The sequence below is a fragment of the Schistosoma mansoni genome, chromosome 7, assembly GCF_000237925.1.
Source record: "Schistosoma mansoni strain Puerto Rico chromosome 7, complete genome".
NCBI lineage: Eukaryota > Metazoa > Platyhelminthes > Trematoda > Strigeidida > Schistosomatidae > Schistosoma > Schistosoma mansoni.
In genome coordinates this window covers 91,352-111,483 of record NC_031501.1, presented here as the reverse complement: position 1 = coordinate 111,483, position 20,132 = coordinate 91,352, and the positions used below count along the sequence as shown (strand labels likewise).

The window sequence follows — 20,132 nt, the reverse complement described above, 5'->3', positions numbered from 1 at the left end:
AGTCCCACAATAGGATGAAACGGCCGTCAAGCAGTGCTTCCAAGTTTTCCATGCTGGTCTAACTTCAATTGACTCATGATCTCAACTATATAAGAAAAAAAAATACTAAAATCTCTACAAAATCCCCTTCTGATAGTTTTTATATCTCAACTTGAGTCGATGCACTATAAATTTCAAGTTCTACATCACTTATCACTATGTTCAATCATTATGAATAAGATTCAAATAGTAAATGTGTAAATGGTCTGAAAATTTAAAAAAAAAATAAAAAGGAGGGAGACATGGATATTCATGTCTATATTAGTTATTTACAATGTAAACTATACATCAATTTAGAACTTCTTATTGAATGTTTACTAATGTCTTATAAGATCATACAATAGATATAGATATATCAATGGACAATTAAATCCTATAGAATATGATATAACATTATTATCATCATCATCATAAAAATCAATAGACAAATCATAAAAAGTAGGAAACTTTTTTTGAAATAATCACTAACTGATGTATATCCATCCATGTTGTATACTACAAACATAAATAGTACCTATCCATTGAATGATATTCATTGAAATCTTGTCCATTATAATGTAATGTATAGATCATACCAGTTGTTTTTACTAGTTAGGTATATATATATGGATATGGGATATATGTATTTCGTTTATTATAAACAAAATGATTCGTCAAAATAATATCTTTTCCATAATATATATATACTAAGAAAGTGACAGTTACATACATAAATAGACAGAGAAAGAGAGAGAGGTATATTACGCTTAAAACTTATCCCATTGAGCGATATATAAGAAGAATGAAAACAAAACCAACAAACAAGAAACAACAAAACTGATAACATACAATCAAAAAACCCACAATATGTTTCATGTATGGTACTTCCAAGACAAACGTCATTTATACTTACTTCAGAACAGAAGACACACATAAAGACAAAAGAAGGAATCGAACAAATGAGTACAAAATGAAAAAGTAACGTGTATGTAGAAGTCGATTTTTGTTATATATTTTTTTTCTTTTTTTATTAGCATGGATACAATTACATACATACATACATACAAAATATGATCAATATTCATGGCAGTAACGATGAAAAAAAGGAAATCAATCATCTGGTGAAGAAGAAAACAAACAAACAATACCGAACCACTTTACTAATATGTAAATGAATAAACATATATAAGAAGAGACTCCTGAGGACTTGACACAATGGAAGATAAAGAACCTTGTTTATATTTTTGTGATGATAAGTAGATATGACACGTAGATCAGATATATAAAGACAAGTATGTGTTCACACATATGTATGTATGTGTTTGTTCTTACCCGGAAAGAGATGAACAAAATAAACACATGAATATTACAAAACAAATAATCTTTTACATTTGGCAAGTACATACATCAGTAATTAGACCGATTAATACAAGTGCTACGAATCTCCATAAAGATCAAGGGCCAGGAAGTAATGACAAACAAGATAGTTAAGTGAAATATTTTCTTACTGTATGTTAAACAGAAGTACATGAAATGGAATAGAAAAAAAGCCTACGGACAAATTGATCCTACATACATATAAAACTATTCTTAAAAAAAAAGAAGAAATTACCCTACTCATTTGATGCTCATCAGATTTAACAAAACTCTCTAACATAAGTGATGTATACAAACATACAAATCCATGAGAGAATCAACACTATCATGACATTGACGGTGAGGAAGAAAAGTTACCTACATACTACACTATCGTGTACATACACGCGCCAGCTTATTTGATCAGAAAAATCTCAAGGAATAAAGTAAACGAAGTAAGTTAACAAAAAAATGCTGACAAGATGCGAAAAAAGAGTCCAACAGTAACCATGACAAATAAAACAATTCTAATCTATACCAAAACATGTACACAAACAATTCATGGTGTTGTTTGTTATATGTCACTTTTTTTTCGTTAAACTATTCGTTTGGTTGCCATGGTGTTTTGTTGAATACAAAGCAGTCAAACGGTTTACCCCCTAACCCTACAAAGAATATAGAACTCAAATAAATTTTCAACGAAAAACATCAGATAATTTAATTAAATAGAATTTTAAAAAAACCCAGCAGAATTGTTACATACAAAGTGTGTGTATCTACTAAAATCAAATAAATAAGCAAAGAAGAAGTAGACATTCATGGGATAATCACAAAAAACAATGACCTTTACATAGACACTTCTGTGTAGAACATGCACGAAAAAAACAAAATTGTAAAAACGGAAATAGAAAAAATTGAGGAACATAATCGACCGAAGCTTGCAAGCTTCCAACTCAAGAACAACTACATAATCGATCAGTCAATTATCCCTCTTATTTCTTCTTTTTGTTCTCCATGGACATCGATTAAGGTTTGAGAATAATGTTTAGTATGAGAGAGAAAATCAATACATCATTGCCTATCATCTATAAAAACTGTAATTATTAAGATCAAGAAAGGTATAGGAGTTTTGCTTATTATTATAAAAAAAAATTTGGATATAAATTGACATGAAATGTTATATTCTTAAAAAGAACAGAGGTGTTACAATCGTAAAGGGGGGGATTTATTTGAACTATATATATATACCATAGAAACTAACGAACTGGTATCAGCCAAGATCTAAAATATAAAAAAAACAAACAGACAACCAAAAATAACCATGTAAAAAAAGATTTTTACTACCACTCTATGAACCTATCTTTTCTTTTCCCTTGAAAAGAGAACTACAAAAAAACACAACAAAGTCAAATAAATAAACAATTCTGAATATGAATGAAATAAGAGATGGGATAAAGTGGGGGGGGGGCGGAAAAAAAACAATGAACAGATTGTTAGGATGGAAGGAAGGGATCCCCGGAACACGATGTAATGAATGAAAACAACAATGAGGAAAGAAGTAACAAACTGAATGAACACACACATATATATGTAGATGTATCTTTATATTTACACATTGATTATAATGGGTTGTTGTTAAAGTAGTTACCCAAAATACAGAATAATGTTATACAACATAACTACTACTAATTCTAACCGTTAAAAATAAACATAGACAAACGGGAAAAAAAAGAAACAGGATTGTACCTATGAGGTAAACTTCTTATTATTTGGAATCATATTAATCAGAAGACAAAGAAAAGAAGAAAATGATGGAAGAAGAAGAGTTTTACAGTTTTGAAAACAATAAACAATACCCGGACACTTTTTTGCCGGGTTGTTGTAATGTCTATTACTTTGGAAGAAAAAAATGAACAATCGGGAAGATAATAAATGATAACTATCTCAGTATGTGTTTTGTAATGAACAGAGTGAAAGAGAGAGAGGGGGAGAAACAAGGTTAACTTTGTTCAATATTAAACAACAATAACAACAAAAGAGTATGGTGTGATTTGGTTGGTCTCCTTTTGTTGTGGGCTTTTTTTCTAAACATACACATACACACAAAGAAATTAAAGTAGTTCGACGAGTGGTTGGGCGCAAACAGAAAGAGAGAGAAGAGGTGGTGGTACTACTATCCTCACAAGAAATAATTAATTAGTCAATAGAAAGATAATCAAGTGATGCTAATGTTGAGGCTCGTCAATGAAATGACTGTGTGCAGGATATATATCAAATGACAAGAAATAATTACACTATGAATTTTGTAATGTGAATTTTTGTGCAAATGTTTATCTTTATCTATCTATTTATCCATCTAGTGTACTTCACTCAAATTTGTCCGTTGTTCAGAAGAGTTTGGATGAGTAGGAGGAACAAATGATTTTAAGTGTACATTTGTAGTAATGCTATTATTATTATTATTAATATTGTTTTCATTATCATTGCAACAGACATTGGGATTTTCTATTTGGCTTGGACTACCAACATTAACTGTTGTCCCCGTCCCGACTTTTGTTGTATCGATTGAACTTTTAAGATTATTTTCATTATTAGTTCGATTGTGCTGCTGCTGTTGTTGTTGTTTACTCGAAGCATCATTATTTACACTATTAGTGTTCCCAGTTAATTCGTCAGATTTTGATTCCAGGTTTGGATGACTACCACCACCACCACCACCGGGACCACCAATAACTGATCCACATTTTTCTGATGAATTATTAGATCCGATAGCTCGACCTAAATAATAAACAAAGAAACCTAAAATTAGGAGGCACGACTTATATGAATACGAAAATACTTATCGTTTGTTGTTTAAATAGTGGCTTCATGATTAGGTCGTTAGAATTTCAGCTACTAAGTACTAGGTTTGCATTCAGCTTGAGCAACTTCGGTTTAGGCAACCGGGTAAAAACATTGGCTCATACCCAAGTACGTGGTGAATGAGTGGATCAACAAATAGGACAGGATTATGCCGTCTGTGTATTTCAAGTCGATAAGTAGATCTCTAGGTTAACCCCTAAATCGTCAGATGATGAGAGCCTTATCTCTAGAAGAATGTCTATGACGAAGTTCGATTAAAATGGAGAAAGTGGACAGCCTTGACTATTCTGATAACAACTCAACTTAAATTCTAACCCGACCAGTAGTTTTCGAGTAAACTCCATACAAGGTTGATGTACTGTTTCTATACATTACAGTGCCTTATCATTTAGTGAATTGACAGTGTTTCTTTCATATACCCAACAGCTCTCAAATACTCTGGTACGGTCGAGGGGGGGAGAGTCCTATCTTTCTCTTTCTCCAAATGCTCTCACATGGCCACGCGTATACAACCACTGTCAGGTGAGTTTTACTCACTGCCTTTTCGAGAAAGTGGTGTTTACGAAATTGAGAGAACGAGAAGCGAATGTCCGGCGCTTTAATCGGGTTGGTGGGCACGGAAAGTTCACCTAGGGGAGTTGGAAAACCCTGATTTCAAACCCATGGTGCACATGGGCTCCAGGATCCTAAGGGAACAAATGGCGTATGAACCAATTGTTGGTTACCGGCTACCATGGGACTGCATCTCCTTACGATGCTCCACTGCCTTGTTGATTAGACTTCTAGACCAAAAGCTCGGGGAGTGACCCCTTAAGAAAACCATCTGCTTCGGTTTGGGCACCCGAAGTATCCCAACCCTCAAACAAATCATTTGATATGTGTGGTGCACATAAATTTAGTTCCTCCTTGTACTAAAGTTTATGTGTTTTAATAAATAAACAAATAAGCACCAACGTAGAATCTAACACGTTTGCATCGGTACAAGTGACCACATATCATACAGCACGGTGAAATGAATATTCCTAAGAGAAAAAATGTATTCCCAGAAAAACGTATTTTCAAGTTAAACATTGATTAACTATTAAACGATAAAAACATGTTTATTTATCAGCATTAAAAACATACCTTTTCGCTGCCAATCAGCAGGAATTTCTCGAGAATTCGATGATGGTTTACAGTTTTTCTTATCGGAACCTTGCAAATCACCCACATTGGGGGTCGATTTCTTGTTGGATGAACCATGCTTATGATGATCTGGCAACCAATTGTTATATGCTGATAAATTTGTTCCATCTGTTACTGATGTAGGAGGATTAGGTTCGGGATCAGGATCAAAGATATGTGGAGGCATACGAACTCTGTTCGAAAGTACTCCATGTGGACCGATAGAACGAAGTTCGTCAAAACATGGTTCGGAAAGAGCTTGAGATGGCAAAATTCTCAATGATGGATTATAAACAAGCATTTTACTCATTAGAGCCAACAAATCGGCTGGAGTATGTTGTGGGAAAAACAGTTTTACAGGGCAAGATTGAACGTCCGGGAAGCTGTAAGATCCATACATTGGATTCATACTGGCAATATCTTGTGGAGTAGGAGTGCCTAAAACGCGGATAACTTTAACCAGTTGATCTACTGAATCAGCTCCCATGAACAAACAATGCTGACGTAACATTTCAGCAAGTACACACCCCCCACTCCAAGTATCGATCGCACAAGAATAGTACTGAGCTCCAAATAATAACTCCGGAGCACGATAATACCTAAACGATAGAACAAACATTCGATAATAAGGATATAAACGTAGAGATTCATTTAGTAAGAACTTCAAGCAAGAAAATACCAATTAGTGTTGTAACTAAGACTCACACGAATGATGGTACATTATGGCACCGAAAAAAGGTGACAGCAGGTGAAGTGATAACATAGTGCAGAAGATAAGGGAAGGTCGTACAATCCATAAATACATGTACAAGAATATCCCTTTAAACAACTCGTCTAAATACAGTTTAGGAAGAATTTTTCACCTCATTTTTATGAAGAATGTAATATAATAATTACCGGACTCTAGTCTGAGTACTACAATGATTTGCCATAAGTCACAGCGTCTGGCGTTTACAATCATCGTAGTGTTGATATTCTAGATGTGAAAGATCCAAAGTTCTAGATATACTTCATTTACAACTGATTGATCACTAAGTTAATGACAATCTTCATGTTTGTCCAGCCCTTTAGTGCTATCAATCAAGTTGCATGAGTCTACTAATCTAAGCGATTCGATATTGCTCGCTCTATTTTGAGATGTTAAGTGGTTGGAGGAAACCCTATCGATTATTTCCAACCAAGTAATATATTTTGTTCGGATCAAACATCTAAACTGCTTTTAAGGATCATAAATATAAACCAACCGTCTTACATATACAAGTGGATATTACAAAAGAAGTGTTTTAATTATTTGGTTTTCCTAAAAAGATACAAACAGTGAAAACAATTAGGATTTTAGAGCTTATAAGTGTATTTAGCAAGTTGAATATATATACGATATATACGAAAAATACAGAGTAACAGAACACCAAGTAGTCCATGAAACACGAACGATTAAGGCAATAATGGGCCTACTTAAAGTCCTACTGTGCGATAGTATCTAAGCCATGCAATCCGCATTTAATCAGTTCGCAATTCATGTCCACAGATATGGTATGCGCTTCGCACCTTTGAAGTGTAAAGTATTTTTACAAGACTGGCAGGACCCTGATTCTTTACTCACCCTGGGTAGTGAGCAGATAGAAGTAGTGAAGTTAGTGTATCTGGGTAGCTGCATAAGTGCTGGTGGTGGCGTGAGTGATGAGATCAATTCACGTATAGTAAAAGCGGTGGTTTAGAGACGTTAACAGATATGGCTCAGAATAGAAGCTAGTGGCGATTCTGCTGTAACTTTATTTTTCTTCATAAAAAAATGAAGGTAACTTCTTTAACTGGAAGAACGCTTTCTGGTTGTACCTTTGCTTACTGAACTGCTTCTACCATTATTATTATTTCACTATCATACACTGATTTCTGTTCGTTATCACTACCCTTTTTCTTGTACCTACCTTACATTCTCATTGTTACTGTGTGGTGCGTATGTATTTAGCGTCCTTCTGTACCAATATTTATGTCCAAATAAATATTTAAAGTACATCACTGCTATATCGATTTTATAATGCTACATACGTATGGATATAATTTAATATCTGGTAGAACCATTCAAAGTACTTATCAGATAAAACAAAAAAGAAGTAAAATTTTAATGGTACATACTTAGGTGCACATGCATTTGTAAAAAGGACAAATATAAACTAATCAAGTTATTGGATATTTTAAAACTAGGTATTCCTGATTGAAGGATTTCAAGTGAGGATAGAAACATTATTTTGTTTCTCAACATAACTGAACTACTACGCATGTTTGATGCGTCAATCTGAACAACATTCATGTGATCATCATCATCATCATCATCATCATCAAAGAAATGAACACTTTCGAAAAACTACAAGTGCTACATATTCATCTATTTTGCTTTGACTGAGTAATAAGATCAATGGATTTAGTCTTTGAGTGCAAACGTATTTACACTCAAATCAGATACCATGATCCACTAAATAACATATGGCATTTTCAAGCCATCGATGTGCTATCTCAGATAAACAAGCCTGATTATATATCTAGAAAGATAGTAATAAATATCGATATACAAGTGGAAAAGCGGAAGAATGTACCACATAATTGATATGATATTGCTTTGATAAAATGAGATGAGAGCAGAAATAGTAATATCAGAGGGTATGGTACAAATTACAACGTGGACAAGATAAACCTTATTACGATGAAAAAAATGAGTAAAAAGGCAGCACTAAAGATAATAAATGATAACGATTCAGGGGAAGAGAAGTGTTTGATGATGTTTTACTCATCATACTGAGAGATGCCAACCAAAGAAAATTCATTGCCATGATATAAAATAAATGTTGTTTGGATAAGCTCAGATTATAAAATGACTTTAAAGTGAAAGCACGTTTGGTTGGAGATAAAAGTGTTTTGAAAATTCCCATAATTGCTTACTACATATGAACTTGGAGAACTTGTTGATTTTGGCTATTGAAACCATCAACAACAAAGAGAGAAATATAATTTAACAGTTATTATCAAATGAACACTGGATGAATATAAGCATCGTGGGGTAGTGGATCGAACAAGGTTGTAAGAACATTTTAGATGCAATTAGAGAATTACAAACTGATTGAAATTAACAAGACTGGTAAATTTGTAATAGGCAATACATCAAATACTGATGTCATTGAAGGTAGTGATTGAATGTTATTCTAACCAATGTATCAGTTGATTTGAGGGATTCAAACGACTTATCTTTGGATCAGTTTCAACAGCTGACTATCTATAAGCAGTGAGAATCCTCTCTAGATAACTCAAAAATGTTTGACATGACAAACACCTAAATCGATCACTCACAACGTAGAACTCGTACGTATGTACATTGGTTCAAGTTGCCATGCCCCATTAGCACAGCCAGATCAAATCCCAGAACAGTAGAGGTAATAACAGTATGAGTGGTGATTGAAAGGACTAAGCATAAAAGACACGATGCAAGAAAACATAAACTAAAGAAAAAAATATGAGGGATTTAGAAGCTTAGAATATGGGATGAGTGAGTGGAATTGCGTCATTGAGAATGATCTTGAGCCATGTCATTTAATTTTCAACCACTTCTCACGATAATCACGCGAACCCCAACCAGGTTGTAATCTATACCTAATAACATGATTTAGTCCAGTTGACAATCACTTCATGAATTGATATCATGCTTTTGTTTGGCTTCCCTTAACTTCCTTCTACCCAACTCCCAACACCAGACAACATCGTCAGTCGAAGTACGTGATGGTTGAACATACATACATACATGTTCCAACCACTTCAGTTGATGAAAGTTTACTACCTCATCAATCGATTTCCCATCCTTACCTAGTACTCTAGTCTTAACCCAGGAATTCTTTACTCGGTGGTCCCAAACTAAACGGACTATGCTTTTAAGACACCTATGATCGAAAACTAGTAATGAACGAATATCCTCTATCCCTGATGATCATGTTTCACACTCATGAAGTACGACAGAGCGAACTGCTAGGCAGTAAACGCGCCCTTTAGTCAGCAGACGGATATGTCGCCTACGTCACAAATGACGCAAGCCGACGAAAACCCAAGCTTTAGGACTGAATTTACCAAACACTTTAATTGTCTAAGTTAACAGTAAATACCAGGTGAAGATTAGGATCTCCTTTAGTTAAATAACTTTACTAGATAGAGCTTCATCCCAAATATTTTATTTGAACCTAAAGGTTATTCCCAATAATTAAGGGGTACTTACCGATGAACAAAGTACAATGTTTTTGAGCTTAAGCAATGCTAACTAGTTTTGGGGACGGTTGAAAGACAGTTAACAGTAGTCAAACCAAAATGTGGGATCAGTCACTGAAGTTACTAACTTCTAGTCTGAGCCATGTTGGTAGATGCAGACTATTTGGTTGGGGTCCGCATTACTATCGTAACCGATGGTTGGAGACTGTGTGATATGGCTCAGAATCGATCACAATGGCGTAGGTGTATACACTCTCATATCTTCATATCTTTCTTTTTGTACTACATCCTTATATACAATCTTTCTTTTATATATTACCACCATTAAACTAACTACTTCTATGAATTCTGTGTTTATCTTGTACTAGTGAGGTATGGCAACTTGGACCGATGTTTATATGTGCCTGGTCCTATGTTGTAGCTGACTGACTGACTTTTGAGTTTAATCCATTGATTTCGGATAGAGATACTGGTCGATTTACAGAGAGTATAGGAAAAGGAATTAATAAATCTTTGAGAAACCATGAACGGAAAGTTGACCAATGATATGTGCTTTACACCCACAAAACACAAGTTGGTTGTGCGGATATCGCTGACTAGTTTAGCTGCTTGACTCAAATTTTTGGATTATAGTTTTGTATGACTTATCAAGGTTGAATCAGTCATAAAATATTACGGTCTTCAAAAAACATGGCTCGACCTAAATTGGACGTTTGATAAGAAATATTAATCTGGTATGTGCACACATTTAACTTGGAGTTTGCAAAATGAAATAATTATTGGATTACTAAAATCAATACTGAATAACGCATAATATTTAACTGAAACTAGTCGGGCATAAATTTTAGTGAGTTAATTTAATTTTTCGAACCACAGTTACTAGATGAGAATCCTGAACCTTTCTCCAAGTATATACCATATTCTCCAATGTTCAATCATTTTCAATATGACCTACAATATTATTTATTTGGACTGGAGCTATTCTTTATGCTAATTTCATCTCACCGTACTGATACTGTATGGCAACTTCAGCAAACTCATATTTGTGCTGAACTATGTTGATTATAAGTGACTGACCTCTTCAAGTATAGAGGTTTGGTAACCAGTTAGCGTTCTTATAAGAATACCTCTAGTGTACTCAATTACATAAACTTACAAGTCATCAATGAGGTATATTTGTTTGGTTACTCAAACTGCAGATAAACTTTTTAATGTTTACTTCATCTAAGAACGAATTAACACTTAATATCAACTATTGATAACTCAAACTTACACATACACACACATGCACAATCATTCGTTTATTTATCTTCACATTGTGAACTTTTCATATGATTCGCATGTAACAGGCTCATGTTATCCAGCTTACTAAAGTCAACATCGGAATATGATTGGATAAGCACAATAAAGATTAGATTTGATTGTCAAACATATACTCTCCGCCCCGATCGTTGCTGCTACCTTGACGTGGTGGTCGGGCTTGCCTATCGTGATGAAGCAATCGAGCTATACTGGCTGGAACAATCGTTCCTCAAGGTCCTACCATGCCAGGTAGGTCGTTTGAAGAGCGGTGAGACTAAAAGCAGCAAACCCAAGGTCCGAAGGCGAAGTCGTACTGCTGACTGTACAGAGGTGTGACAGCAGTAAGGTGTTTCCTTCAGACAACCAGCATGACAGCGATGCTGCCTTCCCACAGGGAGGGGTGGGGTTAGAAAAGGTCGGCCCTAAAAATGCACACCTCGCCTTATCCCACGGATATCCGTCTCCGGCGGTAAGGTCCTTTGAAGAACGGAGCTAACACAAAAACTACCCACAAAAAGGTCGTGTGTGACCGACCTCAAGCAGTTGTCCCTTGGGCACTGCGGTCACGCTCTCAGGTCATTAAGACCACTTCTAACCCAATTTCCTTTTCAGGTACCTCTAGAAGAACCCTTCCATGGTGTGGGCAACCGGTAAGTGATAACTGCCCTCATACCTCTAACAGCACTCAAGACCACTGTATTCATAATCAATCTCCTTCTTCAATTCCTACTATTCCTTCTACCTTGACTTTCAACACTAAACTTCCTCTTCCGGTTTCCTCCTCAAGTGTCACCATGGCCAACGATTCTAGTGCGCGAAACGCTGTCCCAGGTCTGCTAAAACCTCGCTCCAAACTACACATTGGAGCCTTCAACGTACGTACTTTAAGTCAAATCGGTCAACAGGCCTCCTTAGCCAAAACCCTAGAATCTCGTACCATTGATGTATGCTGTGTCTCCGAAACACGCATACAGGATCCTAGTGTGGTCATTCACTTGACCTCACCTCGCCAAAATGGACAGCCAACGAAATACACCCTCCGTGTATCTGGCGACCCGTTGGCTAGTTCTCGTGGACTTGCAGGTGTAGGCATAGCACTAAGTACAAGGGCAGAACAGGCACTATTGGAATGGATCCCCGTTAACAGTCGCCTGTGTGCTGTCCGGCCAAATGGCTCCGTAAGAACTCGGAAGGATAGGGACACACGTCGTTGCCTTTTCGTCGTTTCTGCCTACGCTCCCACTGACTGCAGCCATGATGAAGTAAAAGATGGCTTTTATAGAAAACTCTCTGAGCTTCTTCAGAAAGCTAAGCGCTCAGACATAGTAGTCGTAGCGGGTGACTTTAATGCCCAGGTAGGCAGCTTAAATCAAACAGAAAGACATTTAGGTGGGTGTTTTAGTATTCCGGCTCAACGAACCGATAATGGTGATCGTCTGTTGCAACTATGCTCAGACAATCGTTTATTTTTAGCAAGCACTAATTTTAAACATAAGGAGAGACATCGTCTAACATGGCGGCCACCTGCACCAAACCAACGATGGACTCAAATAGACCATATTGTCATCAGTCATCGTTGGAGAGGCTCAATAGAAGATTGTCGCTCGTATTGGAATACTTGTTTAGACTCTGATCACGCTTTAATACGAGCGCGCATTTGTCTGCGCCTCAATGGACGCAGGAAAAGTACACTAAGAAGACCCATTAGGATTGAACTGGAGGACGAGAAAGCCAAATGCGAATTCCAGAAACAACTGAGTTCACATCTAGGCAGTTCTGTAAACGAGACTGACCCAGATGCTGCTTGGAAAGACACATGAACAGCTGTGGAAACAGCAGTCACATCTATTAGTCATCTAAACCATAGGGCTCCAAAAAACCAGTGGATTTCTTCTAAGTCTATTTCACTGATGGATTCGCGTAAACTCATCCCATCAGGCTCTGAACACGACGAAGAGCGTAAACAAATTAGATCTAGGTTAACTAAAAGTCTAAGGAACGATCGTGAGCAGTGGTGGGTAACGAAAGCAAAAGAGATGGAAAAGGCAGCGGCTGTAAGCAACACCAGGCAACTATTCAGACTAATAAAAGAAACCGGAATTAAGAAGTCAAGTGTAAGTGAGACAATCTCCGAAAAAGATGGACCCCTTATCTGCTCTCAACCCAAACGTTTAGAACGATGGACGGAATACTTTAAGGAGCAGTTTGGCTGGCCTTCAGCTACTGCACAACTACCCACTATTCCTAGAAAACCTGAATGGAACATTGAAGTAGGCCCCCCGACCCTACTTGAAGTTCAAAAGGCTATAGGTAATCTGAAACGAGGAAGAGCAGCTGGTCCAGATGGATTGGCTCCAGAGGTCTTTAAATATGGTGGTCCGATTTTAGCGATTAGGTTGACTAATATTCTGGCTAAAATCTGGGAAACGGACGTAATCCCATCCGACTGGTCACAATCACTGATTGTCCCAATATATAAGAAGGGGCCAAAATCATCCTGTGATAACCATAGAGGGATTAGTCTGACTAACATAGTATCTAAAATACTAGCCTCAATAATTACCGGGCGCCTAACTAAGACTCGTGAACTCCAAACACGAGAAAATCAGGCTGGCTTCAGACCTGGTCGTGGCTGTATCGACCACATATTCACCATGAATCCGGTGTTCATCTTGTTGTGCTAACGAGGTATGGCAACTTGGACCGATGCATATATGTGCCTAGTCCTACGTTGTCGCTGACTGACTGACTGATATATTCTCCGATAATTTTGATCTTGATTAGTACCCTGAAGTCCAGAAAAGGTTGTCGGACGAAACGTTGGAATCATTTGAATTCCAATCGCTGAGATTATTTCAAATATGATTTTCACAAACAAACTTTGTACGTAGTTTTAATCGATGGGACCGAACTCTGTCTTTGGGTAGAGAGATACAATTAAAGTTGGGCATTGATACGACTGCTTTAAAACCTAACGGAGTGGAGATTCAGCCTATAGATCTACTATTAGATCATAAATCCACCTGGCTCTTTCGGGTTTGCTATTCCTTTATTTATTTATTTAAACATAAATATTGGTACAAGGAAGCACCAGATACATATGCGCCGCACAAATCTTATTCGATTTGTGTGAGGGCTGTGATACTGCCCAGGTGCCCAAACTGAAGCAGGTTGCAATTCCTAGGTTCTATTCACCCATTGAATTACTGAGGCTAATATTTCATATATATTGAAACAAACTGATTCGTATATGGCTGTTGCAATAGGATTTTTGCCCTCTATGAACTATGATGGTCAGCAATCGAGATCAGTAGGTTAGAATTACGCTCAGATCGCAAGCCACTCAACTTCTAAAGCTGGATTACCATCCTCAAAAACTTCAGTTTATCAGACTAATGACTCCTACCACTCCAAATTAGATTTAGTCTCTTCAAACCTTGGTAAGAGCTACCAGATTCGGATTGATTTTTTACTAATGTTTTATGGAAATAGGAAGTAACTAAATAGTAGATGCAGAGCAGTTGACCTGATCCTTAGTATTTCAGCTACCATAACGAAATCATGAAGTGAGTGAATTACCAATCCATTTTTCGTCAGAAAGTTTTACTATAGACTTACTGAGTATTATTTACAGTTTCCTTAATGAGTCTAGGAAGTTGTCTAATGTTACCTATCGCCCCTACTTTCATCTAGTTAGCATTAGTTCTTCAGGAAAGTATACGGTTAACACACGGACCTTTTCAGATTGTTTTTAGGTTGCCGAATGGAAAGCAAGACCAGAGTTTGATTACCAATCTAATTTTGGAAAACGGCGTCATTGATTATTACAATTTACTGGACAGAAATCGCTATCACGATGTAATGACAATACCTCAGAATCGACTAGTGATGCAATTGTTATTCACCTTATAATGGGTATGCTGAAACGTCTCACATATTGAAAGCGTAGTTAATGCAGATAAAGAACTAGTGTGATTGTTAAAATTTTAGAAAAATTATTCGGAAGCTGTTTAAATATTTTGATGAAAACCGGATCCTTTCGGAAAAGCAGCATGGTTTTAGAACAAGTTATTCCTGCCCCCAAATGCCCTGGTACGGCCGAGAGTGGGGAGAGTTTACTCTCCCTCTCGAAATGCTCTCGTATGGCCACGCGAATATATAGCCTCTGCCAGGGAAGTCCTACTCACTGCCTTCTCGTGGCGGGGCTGTTGTTCACAAAAGTGAGAGGACGAAAAGCGAATGTCCGGCGCTTTAACCGGGTTGGTGGATGTGGAGGGTCCACCTAGGGGAGTTGGAAAACCCTGATTCCAAACCAATGGTGCAAATGGGCTTCAGGATCCTGAAGGAACGAATGGCGTATGAACCAACTGTTGGTGACCGGCTACCATGGGACTGCATCTCCTTACGATGCTCCACTGCCTTGTGGACCAGACCTTTAGGTCAAAGGCTCGGGGTGTGGCCCCCTAAGAAAACCACCTGCTTCCGTTCTGGCACCCGGGCAGTATCACAGCCCTCACACAAATCGAATGAGATTTGTGAGGCGCATATGTATCTGATGCTTCCTTGTACCAATATTTATGTGTTCAAATAAATATTAAAATTAAAACACAGATTTCAGCGAAGGGATCTCTTTTCAACGAATTTATTATCAAGCTGTACAATCGTATATATATATATGAAAATGTTTTGTTAAAGTACTAAAGTACTACTATTTTATTCATGAATACTCATCACCTTATTTATTTATTTATTTATTTTACACCTCTATGACCTTTAATGACCTTTAATTATTGTAACCAAAACATTTTATCCGTCTTACTATATTCACTAAATCTATTGTTGTTATTCATATTACGTAATCCAGTATTATAATCTTGGTTATTAGTGTTCACATTTCCTCACGGAATTAGTACTTTAACAAAACATTTTCATATATATATATACGATTGTACAGCTTGATAATAAATTCGTTGAAAAGAGATCCCTTCGCTGAAATCTGTGTTTTAATTTCAAATAAATAAATAAATTCCTGTTTTACTAACTTATTGGTGGCTTGTGAAAGCTGGTGCGCTCTAAAAGACCAAAAGTTACCTATAGACGTAGCCTACATTGACTTCGCCGACGACATAGTTTTATTCGGTGAAGACGCTGACAAAATGCAGTCTTCTGATCACTATAAGCAACAATGCAGGCATGTTCGGGATGCGATTCTCTCCCTCGAAGTGCAAAATGTTACTTCAGGATTGGGTTGCATCGACACCTGAACTAATGATAGGGAGTGAAGTAGTTGAGCTTGTCGACCGCTTCACTTATCTTGGGAGTCTCATCAGCCCTTGTGGTCTGGTGTGTGACGAAATCTCAGCACGGATACAGAAGGCTCGTCTAGCTTTCGCCAACTTGCGTCATTTATGGCGTAGGCGAGATATCCGTCTAGCAACCAAAGGACGGGTTTACTGTGCAGCAGTTCGCTCCGTCCTACTTTATGGCAGTGAAACATGGCCGATAAGAGTAGAGAACACTCGTAGGCTACTAGAATTCGATCATAGATGTCTTCGAAGCATTGCTCGTATATCCTGGGACCATCGACTAAGTAATGCAGTTGTTAGGAAACGGGTACTAGGTAATGATGGCAAATCCATTGATGAAGTAGTGAAACTTCATCAGTTGAGATGGCTGGGACACTTGTTACGTATGCCCAACCACCGACTGCCCTGACGTGCAATGTTCCATGGTGTAGGATTAGGTTGGAAGAAAGCTAGGGGCGGCCAGACCAAATCGTGGCACAAATCCATGAAGTCACTAACAATTGGACTGAGCCATGTTGGTAGGTGTAGACTACTTGGTTGGGATTCGCGAGATGATAGCAACCGATGGTTGGAGACCTTGAATGATATGGCTCAAAATCGTTTGCAATGGCGAAGGTGAATCCACACTTTGTGTTCTACCAAATTCTAACCTTCTGAATTCTTCATGTCCCTATCCTTTTTCTCTTTCCAAATTTATTTCACTGGATTATACTCCTTCAATAACATCTTCAAACCCTAATCTTTCACATGATGCTTATACTCTTACTACTTCTACCAATATAGGATTTGAATTGACAACTTCATCTCGGTGCTAATTTGGTATGGCAACTCGAACTGATGTACGTACGTATGGAGTTCTACGTTGTGACTGACTGACTGAATCAATCGTTGGTCACCTGCTACCATGAGACTGCATCTCCTTACGATGCTCTACTGCCTTGTCGACCAGATCTTTAGGTCAAAGGCTCCGGGTGCGGCCCCCTAAGAAAACCACCTGCTTCGGTTTGGGCACCTGGGCAGTGTCACAGGCCTCACACAAATCTTATTTGATTTGTGTGACGCATATGTATCTGATGCCCCTTTGTACCAATATTTACGTGTTCAAATAAATAAATAATTAAAGCACACTGCCGTGTAATAGCTACCAAAGGTTTCAGAACCTTATGGTCAATACGTAGGGCCTTTAGTCATGTCGACGCTAAAAAGATTTTGACTTTATATACAGTATTCGTGCGCCCCAGACCTGAGTACTGTATACAAGCTAGCCCTTCCCCAAAAAGGAAGCTTTTGGTAAACGTTCAGAGGACAGCAACTAGGTTGCTTCCCGGAACAGCGAAGCTCCTGTATGATGCTCGACCGGCTAAGCTAAAACTATTCCCGTTGTCATATCGAAGAATTAGAGGTGACTAGATTACAGTTTTCAAATTACTTAGTATTAAGTTAGCACCTGATATGCCCTCAATTTTCTTATCTTCCAAAACAGAGAACTTACGAGGACACTCCAAAGTTCACAAGCCTAGAACAAATTACTTGTCAGCCGACCATCGACTTTCCCATCGAATCATCGACGAGTGGAATTTATTACCTCGACACGTGATTGAGGCCCCATCCGTCGACTCCTTCAAAAGGAAATTGGATCGGCTGAGACCATTATTACCAGGACTAGCACAGGCCATCAAGCCTCCTGTCCTCTCCAAACTGAAACTGAAGCCATGGTTATTGGCCTACGAAGTGTGATGGTGTTCAGGCATTAAGTCAAAAGTAAGGATGCAAGACTTCCAAGATTTAGATAAAAAGGATGAAAAAGGTTTAGATAAGACTGAACGACTACTTACTAGGATCCTCTACGGCTCTACATTGAGTATTATTGGCTGACCACATTAGTAAACTGACAAATCTAAGTTAACACAATTAATAGGACGACTGGACTATTACCGCAGATGTATATTGCTTATGGATAGTGTGGCTGAGTCTGAGAAGTGACATAAAAAACCTGAAAGGACAGTTTGATAAGATTAAGTCCAATTCCAAATCTATATCTGAAATGTCAGCTAACTTCTATAACAGGATAATCAATTTGTCGAGCCCTCCAGCTCCACCTGATGTAGCACGGTGAAAGATACGACAACTCAAGACATAAATGTGCTTAGACTAATGAAATAACAAAGTACCGTGTAGTTACAGTGGCTTATCACTAGACATATATTAATTAAGAACTAGTAGCAAAAACTAGTCAGTGACAAACAAAGTATATGGTAACTTACCGAGAGGATATATAAGATACATTAGCAGTTCCCGGCACCATTTCTTTAGCACTTCCAAAGTCACACACTTTTAAAACCATAGTATCTTCATTGACTAGTAAATTGGACGACTTGATATCACGGTGACATATTTGATGGCTATGTAAATAAGCTAAGGATTTGAGCATCTGATACGTAAAAACCTTCACAGTACAAGCTGGTATTTTCAGGTTCCTTTGGGAATAGCGGTAGATGAGTTCACATAAGCTCTCAGGGAAGCATTCCAGCACAAGATGCAAGAACACATCCACTCCCGACGTAGATGCGCCTGCACGTCCACCACCACTCCTATGGCCCCGACTATTAGACGACGCTGTCGAGTAATAGTAGTAGTAGAACTTTACAACATTAGGATGGTTGTTAAGGCGTTGCATAATACTCAGCTCACGGTTTTTGTAGCGAGGGTCCTGCAAGACACGCTTTACGGCGACCTGCAAACCTTGTCCTCCATCAGAGAAAGTACCGACATCGGAATTCTTTTTACCTGGTGTGCCTGAAGATGTTGCTGGTACGGTGAGAGTAGCTCTTTCAATCTGTCCAAATGTCCCTTGTCCAATAGTTCCAACAAAGCTCAAATGTATAGGAATATGCTGATTATCCTGTGCACCGCGAGCCTGAACCATCATTTGACGAGGAACAGATAATCCACTGTTTAATAAACTCATCAAGGCCCCACTGGAACAACGCGTGGAGCTTGAATGGTTAACTACAGGAGCCGGATCTTGAGTAGGAGGAAGATTTCCGGATAATTTGGGAGCTGGATTTGTAACATTATGATTGACGCCTGAGCCAGTACCACCAGTAATTCTGGAAGTCAAGCTCATTTTTAGCTAATTTGATTGGATACGAATTTCTTGAATTACTGATGTCAAGCGATTACTTCGGGATTAATTTTTAATAATATAAAATATCCTATTCGATTTTCGATTTTTGGTGAACGATAAAGAAACGGGCACAAAACAAAGCGAAGAAGACCAACATTTGTCTAACGCGCAAGGGCAGCTGAAAACAACAATTCAAACAAAATTTAACCCACAGTAATTAAGTACAACTGTCTGTGCTGAGGAAAACAAAATTTATATGGGTCATAGTGAATCTAGCCATATAAAACTTTCGAGTCACCTTTTTATATAAGAACAGTAAAATAGGAAGATTAATAGTGTCGGGATACCATGAGATATTCAGTTTCAGTTTCAGTTTGGAAAGGACAGGAGGCTTGATGGCCTGTGTTAGTCCTGGCGATGATGGTCTCTCAGCTGATCCAACTTTCTTTTGAAGGAGTCGACGGATGGAGCCTCAACCACGTGCTGAGGTAATGAATTCCACTCGTTGATTATTCGATGGGAAAGTCGGTAGTCAGCTGACAAGTAATTCGTTCGGGGCTTGTGAACTTTTTTGGAGTGTCCTCGTAGATTTTCTGTTTTGGAAGACAAGAAAAATGAGGGCATATCAGGTGCAAATTTGTCATTAAGCAATTTGAAAACTGTAATCAAGTCGCCTCTGATTCTTCTATATGACAGCGGGAATAGGTTTAGCTTGGTCAGTCTAGTACCATACGGGAGCTTCGCTATTCCGG

At 37.9% G+C, this 20,132-nt stretch overlaps 1 protein-coding gene across 1 annotated transcript; it reads right to left on the bottom strand.

Annotated features, from left to right (window-relative positions):
* Positions 1-201: 201 nt before the first annotated feature.
* Smp_155720 (serine/threonine kinase) lies at positions 202-19,380 on the bottom strand (the record flags this gene model as incomplete). The annotated part of the gene is made up of 5 exons (XM_018798554.1): positions 202-252; positions 3,869-4,152; positions 5,362-5,999; positions 18,518-18,806; positions 18,858-19,380. 5 exons carry the CDS (start codon positions 19,378-19,380, stop codon positions 202-204), a joined length of 1,785 nt encoding a protein of 594 aa, XP_018653484.1.
* Positions 19,381-20,132: the final 752 nt, after the last annotated feature.